This window comes from Beauveria bassiana (assembly GCF_000280675.1).
Source record: "Beauveria bassiana ARSEF 2860 unplaced genomic scaffold BBA_S00002, whole genome shotgun sequence".
Classification (NCBI taxonomy): domain Eukaryota; kingdom Fungi; phylum Ascomycota; class Sordariomycetes; order Hypocreales; family Cordycipitaceae; genus Beauveria; species Beauveria bassiana.
The window spans coordinates 103,510-115,074 of record NW_007930837.1 but is presented as its reverse complement, the minus strand read 5'-3'; the positions used below and the strand labels follow the sequence as shown (position 1 = coordinate 115,074).

The following is an 11,565-nucleotide window of genomic DNA, read 5'->3' as shown; positions in this document are numbered from 1 at the left end:
CCCGCCGCAGCCTCCACCACCTCCTCTGTGATTGCAATCCCGTCTCCTCGCTGTTCGAGAAGGAGCGCCATCACTTCCATGCCATTCTTCCTATTTCTAGCCGCAAGAAGTGTCACTTTTACGGTGATCACCGATCCAAGGCCCAATAAGATACGCACAACAGCCGGGTATCCCATTCTAGCTGCACACTCAAGTGGTGTTGCATGTGAGACATCGGTAAGATAGATCAACTCCCCTGCTTTATCCTGTTGATCATATGAGTGAGAGACATGCTCCGCTATAGCAGGAATGCCCCAGCGTGCAGCTACATGCAAAATGGAGAATCGACGTGGAGGTTTGTCATGAATAGACGCATCAAGACAATGATAAGCTGCCAGCCAGGACTCTCGACACGGAGAAGCAACGTTGAAAAACTCCGCCTGCGGAGGCATGACGACGAATCTAGACTGCGCCATGTGCGCGTGATTGGGCCACTCGCAAGTAGCATAGTCCGAGAAGTGCGCATGTGTCTGCTTCGTATCTTGAAACTGCTCGATGAGGTGATCGATACAGCGATAGGCAAGGTCGGCATGTGCTTGGAACTCACTAAAATGAGCCTTTTCACCAGCCTTGATTAAATAGTCTTTCACAGATTGATGTAGTAAGAGGACCGTTTCATCCTGAATGACGACCATCAGACGACAGGACTCGATGTACTCACGCATGAACTGGGTTCGTGTCTCTGTGTCATCTTCGTCTCGACGTAATCGACAGGCCTCAGCGAGCTCTAACAGGTTTAAAGGCCGCCGAGAAACAGCAACGAAACCGAGGACGAGTCGAATCGTGCCTTTCTCCCTCTCCTTTTCAAGGGCTGCGCTAAAAAGAGTCTCATAGAGAGCATGAAGGCCACTAGGCATTGCCTCCAAGCATGAGATCGCGTCTTTCGAGGGTGTATTTTCAAGCTCGTTGCAGGCTATGCCGACCCACAGAAATGTCCCTCCAGCTTTGTCTCTAAGAATTTCAGTAACTCGTCCACTCATCTTTTCCGTGTACTTAAGCTGTGCCACCCTTTCCTTGATACATTGATCAATATCCTGCTTGACGTCGGGAAAGGAAGCCAGGTCCTTATGTGTGAAAATTTCCAAGTGTTTGCGGATCTCTCGATACGGCCGACTGGTGACCAGAATTCGGACATTTGGCGGGGCATCGGAACTAAGAAAGGTCTCCTGCAACTGTCGGAGCAGCGTCCTTTGCGACTCATCATCGCACTCGTCTAATGCATCAATGATGCAGTATTTTCGGCCGGTGTTGCGGTCCGTCGCCGCTGATATAAAGATCGTCCAGAGAGCGTCGAAGGATTCGAATAGCTTTGCCTTTCGCTCATTGTACTTTGGCAAGACGTAGCTGAGAAGCGACGGGTGCTGCTGGATGAGTTGTAGGAGAAGGCCTCTGACGACAGACGTGGCCGTCCTCCGCGTATCGAAAGCGGAGTCACAGAAAAAATATGCCAGTGTGTTTCCGTCCGTGGCGGAGAACCCAGTGGACAGCACGTCGGTGAGAAATATCGCCAGCGTAGACTTACCCGTTCCCGGGTTGCCGTGCAGCCACAGAACCTGGGTTGTGTGAATCTCAGAGTTCTGATTGTGACTCGGCCCAAGCCAAGCAGTCAGATCGTCCGTGCCAAGTATCCACTCGCAGGTGCCAGCAGCGCGGTCACCTTTCTTGCGTTTCAGAGCCTTCTTGTCCTCGAGCGGGTCGGTGACAAATAGATCATGAAGACATGCTTCAGCTTTTGGGTTGTACTTCAGTGCGGCTTTGCCGGACTGTTAGCAGGGCTTGGGGGATTCTTGTACCGGTCGGGCGACGGTTGAGCTTACCATGATTGTCAGTAATGATTTCCCTTCCTGTCCGACTCGGTTAGCATACGCCTAGGCTGGTGACAAGAATACGCACTCTCGAACCGGCGTCGAACGACGTCGTTCGCTCGGCGGCACATCTCGGAGATCACATCGGACACCCTTGCGAAAGCAGGGTCGGTTGGGCCGTAATACTTATTGATCTTCAGGTGATCTTTGTCGAGTGCATACCTGTCGAGGCCTGGGATGCAAGCCGATGTCTCGTCGACGACCTAGGGAGGTGAGTACGGCTCCAGACACCAGCGTCTTTCAAGCGTTCACGTACCATTCCTTTGGCCACCCCGGCAATCCCCAGCCGCCGCCCATAGTCCGTTTCGTGGAGCTCGCTGAAACACGCGACGGCCGTCGACAGCTTGTTGCGCAGCTTGCAAAACCGATGTACTCTGTCTCGGAGCGCCGACTCGTCGAACCCTAGCTCCCTCGTAATGCCGCGGTGGGAGCCTGCCGGTCCCATCAGCTGCGCGAGAGCATCAACGAGGGGTTGCCACTTCGAGCCTCGAAAAGGCGTGCCCAGGAACACAAGACCAACGGTCGTCTTTACTAGTGACTCGTATTTGCTGTCGTCGTTGGCATACAGAAAGGCCTCGAAGTCGGAGATTAGCAAAAGCGCATACAGAATGGCGAGGGCATCAGCGAACCTGCACGATAACATTTCCACCTAGACTATGGCCGACGAAGACAAGCGGCCGGCTCGGGCGACCGGCGCGGAATGCGTGTAGGCTGTGGACGAGCTCCTCTCCGCAGAGCTGGAGGCGCGTCTTCGGTGCGTCTACGTGCCAGGTCGACTCGTAACGATACACTATAATCCTTGCCTTGGGCACCTGCGCCGGCAGCATGTCAGGGTCCCGAAGCCAGTTGGTATGCTTTTTGCCGTCCTTGCATATCCAAGACCAGTCCGCGTCTGAACCAAGGCCATGTACGGCAACGATGCTGCTGTGATCAGATTGATGTTTCCTCAAAATTACTCAGAAGACTTACTCTACCTCAGCATCATCGGCTGCGACGCGCGTCTGCTCAGGGTATACTATCGTAAGACGCTTCCGAGTCTGTTCCTATCGGTATTACTATGCTGCTCCTTCATTGCCCAGATGACATACCTTTGTCCTCTCTGGCACCGAATGATCAGGGCGATGGTCCTGCGCTACCTGGGACTGTCGTCGCGATTTCGCTGCAGATCTAGCTCTCGCTGCCAACAACCAGTACACCGTGGCAACCACGCTCGCTAAGAAGGTGAGTAACCACCGTTGCGCCCAGTCCATCGCGGCCAGGGGTGTTTGCGGGGCAGAAGGTTAGTTGCGGGCCGTGCACGGGTGACAGGAGCTTGTAATGCTAGAGTGGCGACGGGTCAACCACGAAGCTTTCGATTTCAAAACAGCAACACTTGTCTTGAATATAGAATACGATAAATGGCGTGTACGTAGACGTAAGGAAGTATTCGCTGTTGGGAGAAGGTGGAAGAACATGGCCAAAGGACGCAGCGGCCAGGGGTGATGGTTGGCCTGACCTTAGGGATACGTAGTTTGAGAGGACGCTTGGTGGCCTTACGCCACAGCGCTTACTGCCTGGGTGTCTCCCCGCAGCAAAGTGCAGGTTCAGCTTCTATAGCACCCAATCAAGTGTTGCGCAGCGCGCTCTGGTGTTGCATTCGTTGTGCTGACCATTCCCGATGAGCCTATGTACCTCATCGCGACGGTTGCTCCTCTCCTCTCAATGGGTCTCTTCTGTCGCCTGGCGAAACTCCAATGGCGGTCGGACAGTCCTCCTGATGGCAGACCAAGGTGGAACAGGAAACCCGACGAACTCGGTAGCGTCTAACGCACTCCATGTCACCACGGCATTTTGATCTCAAGCATCTTGTAACAGGCACCTCCATTCTCCGTCCGTCTCCTCGCGTACGAAAACGAGCACAACAACGCGTCCCGACAAGATCGCGACCAGCTCCTGGCGCTTCTGCCCGCGTCCTGCCGCAAAGAGTCTGGTGACCTGGGCACTGCGGGTCTGCATGTCACTGCTGTGTTGAGAGGGAGCTCGACTTCCGACGGCCCGCCAACATTCAGGACTGGCTCTGGATCACGGGTCTGCCGTTGCCGCCACGTGCCCTGCACCACCAGCTCTTGCTAGGTCGCGAGGTCTTCGTCACGGACCAGATGGGCATGCATCTGGTCTGGACAGCGGGGCGCATGCTCCTCAAGCCGATACCGCGATTCCTCCTGGAACCGGGCTTCTGAGCTGTCTATCTCGTTTGTACAGACGGATGTGGCTGTTCTTCCAACACCAAGGCCTTCCACACGGCCGTCCAACAGAGCGACTTTCGTATTGCCAAGGACGAGTATCTCCTTCCTCAAGAGTTGCGATGGGCCGGGGCGATCGAAGTAACATGAGGGGTGATTCACAAGACCAATCAGTTTGCACTTAAGGTTCCAAATATAAGGGTTTTAGATCCTAGACTGTACTGCTCGGTTTCTGCTTTACTATATACCGATGTGACTTTGAGTGGTAAAATGTTCCAATGCTTCATAGCCCTTGAAGCGCTGGTCTACAAAGACTAGCTTCTTTGCGTGCAATCAGGCCTTTAAACTAGCGCATCGTCGTGAAATATGTACATGAATGCATGAATGCACTTCAAGAACGAATGCAGGTCTGAGATGACGATTACCCAGCCTGCGACTCAATGTTCAGCGCTGAACGCTCTTTTTCTGATCTCGGCCCGTAGTGATGATCTCACAAAGTGTCGAAAGTAAGGCTTCCAGATGAAATTCCTTACAGAGAAAGGTTGATTATCTTGGCGACACTCGGAACGCCGTTGCTGTTCATCACAAACAGCATCCAGTAGCCTGGCAAAAGGATGCCAGGGTCCGTAGGCAAATAGGCACTGTATGTTCTGGATGACTGACGGCTGAGCTTCAGGGGAATGCGACGCTGGTCGGTTTTGATAGTATGCGTAGACGTGCCCACACGGATGAGAGAGGCAGAGGACACGGCGTCATCGGTGCCAATAACAATGCGGCCAGAGTTCACACTCGCCGACGTGATCGCAGGTCGATCAGCAGGAGAGCCGTCGCTGTTGAGTAGATAGTTGGGAGTAAATATCTGGCCGTCAAAATGATTGGTGTTGCAGTCGCCACATAGACCGCCACCCGCATTGAAGACGCGGGCATCGGGCATCAAGAGAGAGATGCTGTGATAAGTTCGGGGGATCGTGTTTGGTGCCTGTTGCCGAAAGCTGTCTTGATCTGGGTCATATAGCTCCGGCGTCAGTTGCGCGGCGCTGTCCTCAAATGGGATCGCGTAGCTCTGGCCGCCAGTGATGAAGGTCTGGCCATTGGGTAGAAGTGTGGCTGTGGCAAAGGAGCGCGCAGACCACATGCCGTTGCTCGCAAACCTCACATTGGGCTGATCGCCCACATTCCCGACAGTGATAATGTGCGCGCCGTTGTGAGCAGCACTGTGTTGGTAGGATGGCGCACCGCCGGCGGCGAGAATCTTGCCCTGCGTGGCATCATACATGACCGCAATACCACCCATGGAGTCGAGGTCGTCACCACGGTAGGTGGTGCGTTTGCCAGCCGACCTCACGTCGCCATTGCCGTTGGTGTAGTACCAGTTCATCGCAGTGCTTGGGCCAGCCTGGAAAACCGAGCCATCCTTCCAACCAAACAGCCAGGCGTGATTATCGGAGCGATGAATTCCCTGGGCGTCCTGTGTCAACAGATTTGCGACTTTGGCGCCGGAAAGCATCGTCCATGACTTTGACTGAGGATCGTAGATTTCGCCGTCCTTTGGCTCAATGTCGCCGCCACTCCAAGAACCGCCGATGGTGAAGACGCGACCGTCAGAGCAAGTTGCCGAGGCTTGGTAGCCGCGAGGCACCTTCATTTCAGGACCAGCAGTCCAATTTTGGGACGGAAAGTCGTAGAAGGTAGTCTTGTACTTGGAGTTGCCGCCAGTGACGATGACTTGTCCCTTTCCGTCGATGGAGATGCCCGGACAGAACATATCGTGGTCAGTGTCGTCAACAATTTTGGGCTCAACATCGTTGGTAGCTGGGTCCCAGATGGAGGTGAACACTCGGTCCCAACTTGAACCGACGTAGTTATTATAGGCATATGCAGACCAGATCGTGATTTTTCCTGTGAGAGGGTCAACCATACCGGCCACGGGAACGGTTGGGAAGTTGATGGTCGGTCCCCATCTTCCGAGGCCGGCGTACTGGGTCGGCTCTGCGCCGGCGTCGTAGACCTGAAGATCTGCAATGCTCGTCCACGCATTGCCTCCAATCTCCGGCACGGCCTTGATGCGAGCATAGCGGACTTTTCGTGTCTCAAAATTAGCATACTTGATCAGCGCATCAGCAGGCCAGTTGCCCATAGCGACAACCTCCCAGTCGTTGCCATCCTGGCTGACGGAAACCTCGTGCCGGGCGATCCAACCGTTCTGATTGTTGTCTTGTCGCGGTTGGACTGAAATGCCATTGATGTTGTGCGTAGAGCCCATATCCAGCGTGATGGTGTGGGGTGGACCAGGCGCCGAGCCAGAATATTGCGTGTGCCAGAGTGTGTTGTTGTCTCCATCAATTGCTTTCCAACAGTCATTGCCAGACTCCTCGCTGTCGCAGGAGACCTGCCAGCCTGAACGATCAATAAGTCGGCCATTAGTCGGCGGTGCGGCAAAGAGCTGGTTAGCATTTGGATTCTCTCCAAAATGTTCCTTGATCGCCTAAACGTGAGAGCGAGGACGCGGGTTGAGTCCGTGAACTAGAGGGCTGCTCAGTCCATAGAGAAGCCATGAATACAATTTGGCTGACTTCATTTGGCTAGCGAATAATCAAGCGGATCCTGTCATTGAAAACAAGACCAAAGGTCAAGGGGGACGATGGGGACTTATAGTAGCTGTAGCGGCCAAGCAACCGTCGTGAACTAATAATGCGAGTGGAACTGGTCTCCGGCCCTAGCAGCACGTCATACGGCAATAAACAACCTGTCAGAACATGGAATGACGGGAGCTAGCGCATCCCTTTTTTGGTGGGCCAAGACCACCATGCTACCATGGCAGGGCAGTGCCACGTCGGTACAAGTCGCGTGATGGCTGCGGAGGAGTCCTCTGACAGTTTGGCGAGTACCGAGACAGAAGTTGAAAAGAGGCCCACGCAGGGTGCCAAGTGCTTTTGTTTTCATACCACGTTCGTAACAGTCATTTTTCACGCAGTTCTAAACCAGCGACCGCCCGAATATCAGGGGTTCAAGCACTTCGAAAAAGGAACATACACACAGGGAAGAACGGAAAGAACAAGATTGTCATGTAGCGATAGTGCAGTGCTGATCGCAGCTTGCAAAGGGCTAGCTAATGCATGTCTTTGCAGCAGAAGACAATGAAGGACATGACCTGCATGGCTTGGCGCCCATTGCACCCTCCTTGCTTGGCGAGTCCCAAATTACGGAGGGAGCGAAAAACAATACGTAGGGAGTCTACCGGATTAGGGCCACCCCTGGTAGAAGTCTTATAGGCCTTTGGTTATAGACTCTCTACGTATTATTTTTGGCTCCCTACGTGTTTTGGGACTTTTGCTTGGCTGGCGCCCTCTTGAGCAAAAGAGGCCTGAGCAGCTACGGGAGTGCTCGGATGAGATGAAGCAGACCGTATAAATTTTCTCGTCCCGGTCTCACTCCGATGCGACACCGCGCACCGAAGAAAAATATAACTCACAAACCACACCCGCGATGCCGCGTCGAGTTGAGGCAACAGGCCAGGCGCTAACTAATTGGACACAGTAAGAAAGAAGACCCCTTTGGGACTTCTTTCTTATTAGTGGCCATCTTGTCCGAGACGGTAGCTGGTGGCGCCAGCAGAGATTTGGCTTTGCGCAGGAAATACTTGCTTCCGAGCCAGCCAGAGGGCAAGATGTAGGAAATATCCTCTGTCTCGTTGACAAGCCGCATAGAGCGCGCCAACAATGCGTGTACCAAAGCTGAGGAGCAAAACCGGGAGGAAGCGGCATCATAGTCTTGCAGAAACTCGTTTTTGCGCAGAATACAAAAAGAGACACAGTCCCAAGTGTAAAGGGCGTTGAACAAGTGCCGAATGTGTGCGCAAGTCCACCCTACCTGCGTCCACCCGTCTGTCTGCGCCAGCGTCCCATATGCATCCAGCGGTGCTAAAGGGAGTGACAGCTCATGAGATGAGGATGGCGATGGAGACAATCTCGACGAGTTGCGCTGCTGGAAAGAAGGATGGCAAGATCGCCAGGAGAGCAGCTAGTCAAAGCAGGACGAAGAGCCAGCGGACGTGTTGGTTTGGCTTGGAAGCTGTCAGCGGGGTCCCTGGTGGCGTCGAATCAGACGAAAATGAGGCTCGATACCCTGCCGCCAGCACAAAAGGACCCTTCTCCAAATTAGACCATTTGAAGCCATCGATCCAGCCCTGCAGCGTGGCGCTATCGTTCGTCGTGGCGCTGCTGCCCTGGCTCTGAGCCCGCTGCGACTTGGTATCTTCCAGACGCTGCCTCAGTCTTCCAACCTCAGCACGCAGTTCGCTCTTTGTTAATTTTTCGCAGCGGTTGTATTCGCAGACCTCGCCCTCTTGCTCGCATCGGTTGCAGGGCTGTTGTCCGCTGCACTGTGCAGGTAATCAAGTGTCAGCGTCATACATACAGCTTATGAGATGGCCTCAATAGCAATGGTAGGACAAGTGGGGCGGCTGTTTGCGCGTAAGCTAGGCGGGATGAGAAGACGCACCTTTGCTCGTTTCTGGCGGCAGCGCTGGCACGCGGTTTGAACTTGCTGACGACTGGACATAATCTGCTAGCCAAAACGCTATGACATGATCATGTCGGATCAAGTTTGCGGGACATTATCTGTGGAGCGGAGAAGAAAGACGTGTCACTATTACAGTGGAAACGTTTGGATAAGTGTACCCCGCACCTCATGCAGCTTCTTGCATTGTGCTTGCAGGAACCCTTTTTCGGTGAAGCATGGAGTCCCAGACGGGTGTGATTGCACGTATTTTTAAAAGTAGCCTCCGCGGTGTGGCATACCTCGCACAGCCGGCTTCTGCAATTTGTTTTAAGCTCCCACATTCTTGCGTGCCCAAGCTTTGCAGACTCTCCAGATCTAGGAGCTGTCATGACACAAGCCGCTCTAGTAACCTGGGATATTGCTTGCACTGAAGCCATCGCTTTCATATATCTTTAACACAGCTCCGACCGAACCGTCAATCAATCCTTGGCAACAGCAAGCACATGCCAACCCTGCAGCGTACGCTCTGCCTTTCTAAGGAGAACGCGATTTAGTAAATACGCTTGCGTTTTGTGATATCGGCTAGTATCCAAATCATGTGCCAGCGCTGTGTATGAATCAAACGCCGGGGACAGATGTATCAGAGGTGATCATCGCCGTCATTTAAGCCCGCCATGGCGATGGCTTCTCCACCTTGAACGACATCAAGTTCCATTCGCTATCCAGAGTTTTGTAGAGTGAGTAGGCATCGGCCCCCACGCCACTGATAGCTGACATCTAACTGCAAGATAGCTCGTGGCGTTGAGAAAGCAGCCTTCATGAACATTGTGACTATGTGCTCACTGCGTATCCGCGAAAGGATGCGCTATGTACCGCATAAGCGGAAGAAACCTAAATAGACGCTTAAGAAACCACTAGAAGGAGCCTCGACATTACTGGGTAGTAAATTTCCTGAGTTTCGTCAGCGAGCTAAAGCGGTGATCAAAATGCTCGATTCTTGGCTTAGGCACCAAACCGAACAACGCCTCTGCGACCTTGTTGAAGCTATTCGTCAGCTTTCTCGCAATATGCCCTTATGGGCCCCAGTGAGCGAAGGAATTTGCTTAAGATGATCTGGAGAGTGGCACGCTACCGTGACGCTGCACGCCTTTCCTATCGCACTGGCAAAAAAAAATATCTCATCGCTCGCGGCATGAAGGTTGTTCCTGTTAGTTTACCTCAAGATGCGTTTTGCTTTCTGTCCGTGGAGTATTAGCCGGATTCTCTTGTTACCTCTGCGATGTTGTAGACTGCACACGGGCGCCAGTCCGATGTTGCGCGCGTAGCCCGGCTGCTTGGTCGAGACGAATAAACAGCGGTGGAGTCATCCACTTCACCAATGTATTAAGACCCTACTGGAGGGGAAAAACCACGCGGAGATACAACTCGTATATTACCTGGAAACACATCGGCCTAAGCCGGCCCCGAGAGTCGTGGCATGAAGCAAAATGGCGTGCTTCTACTGCAATATATTCTTATGTTAAGCCGCGAAGGTGTATTAGAAGCGATGCCATGGAAGACTGTATCCTGCCTGGAAGTTACCTGTGTTCCCCCCACGGTGCGGATTGGAGCGCCTCTTCGTGCAAAGTTTAGAAGAGGCTTATATCCGCAATAGTGCAGCTACATTGCTGTTGAGGCAGCGAAGAACTCTCTTTCCGCAGCCTAGTGAAAGTACACTGTGGACGATGGATATTTCCGCAACTACATTGGGCACGCTGCTCGGGCCAGGCGCGGAAACTTGGTTAAATTGGAAATAGAGAGCTGCAGCGTGCCAGGCCACAAGCAAGGCAGCTCATAAAATAGTCCGCAGGATCTCTGTTGCTTCTATTCTCACTCTTTCCCGTTCTTTGGCCGGTGTATCGTCCCTAGTCGCTTGTTGGTTCTGCAGTTCGTTGTCTTGCCGCGCAAAGATCAAACTAAAAAGTTGAAGCTGATTCTCTGCCTCGCGGGCCGCTTCATCGAAATCTTTCTTTTGTCGACGATTGTGTTGACGCATGTATAAGATATCCAACCTCTCCTTGTGGTATGTGCCTTCTTTTTCTAGTCTTTGCTGTGTTGCAAGGCTTGTGAAACGCGCCCTATAGATGCCTTCTGGTGTGGATCTCATCACGCCTTTGGGCACGCAAATCACGGATTGTGGCATCGCGTGTCAATCTGCAAAACTCCAAATACCGTCTGCCTTTATGTATTTAACCAGCTCGACTGGTTCGCATTGCCCTCTTTCCAGTGTATTTGAAATGCAGCAGGGGACGGGTCTCTTTAAAGGTATGAAAAGGAGTTGATTTCGGCGCTCAATATGCTCAGAAGCCGCTGTGAGGCGTAGAAAAGCCTTACATCACTTTTAGGTTCCCCTTGAGGATGCCGCAGGAGCAGATGACCGAATGTATCGAGCCGTTTCTGACGCCTGGGGTAACAAGGTGCGGCCAAGTGGTGAACAACCCTGCACCGTCTTCACGAGACTCCGTCCATGTCAGGTTCCTGTCAACATGGTCGCTTCTGGATTCCTTTCGGCAGCAAGGTAAATCTTTTTAGGCCGATAATGATTGTGATTGTTTGCTTTGCGTCTAAAATGGGCTCAGCGGTATCAACTACACGCTCCTTTGCACATCGAGCACATTCACAAGCAGATATCGACATGCCGACTTTCCGATAGCAGAAGCACCCAGCTTCCGGCAAGGACACATGTTGATTAGTCGACAACTGCTTGAAGAATAGAGCGCTATTAAACCGCTGGAATGTAATACGGAAACTGCTGAGAGGATGAAAGACAGCATTTTGAACTCGATTTAGTGCCCCCCGTTACTGTAGTGGATGTGCAGTCGTTAAAGAATCCGCATCAGAAGTCAGGACAAGAATTCATTCGCTGCATATACGACTCGATACAGGAGCTCCAGGAGAGC

General features: G+C 52.8%; 2 protein-coding genes across 2 annotated transcripts; both read right to left on the bottom strand.

Moving 5' to 3' along the window:
* Window positions 1-4,655: 4,655 nt before the first annotated feature.
* BBA_00713 (galactose oxidase precursor) lies at window positions 4,656-7,089 on the bottom strand (the record flags this gene model as incomplete). The annotated part of the gene is made up of 2 exons (XM_008595810.1): window positions 4,656-6,611; window positions 7,072-7,089. 2 exons carry the CDS (start codon window positions 7,087-7,089, stop codon window positions 4,656-4,658), a joined length of 1,974 nt encoding a protein of 657 aa, XP_008594032.1.
* Window positions 7,090-8,150: 1,061 nt separating this feature from the next.
* BBA_00712 (putative C6-zinc finger TF, regulator of conidiation) lies at window positions 8,151-8,686 on the bottom strand (the record flags this gene model as incomplete). Its single annotated transcript, XM_008595809.1, has 2 exons — window positions 8,151-8,507; window positions 8,627-8,686. The coding sequence occupies 2 exons, from the start codon at window positions 8,684-8,686 to the stop codon at window positions 8,151-8,153; spliced, it is 417 nt and encodes a 138-aa protein (XP_008594031.1).
* Window positions 8,687-11,565: the final 2,879 nt, after the last annotated feature.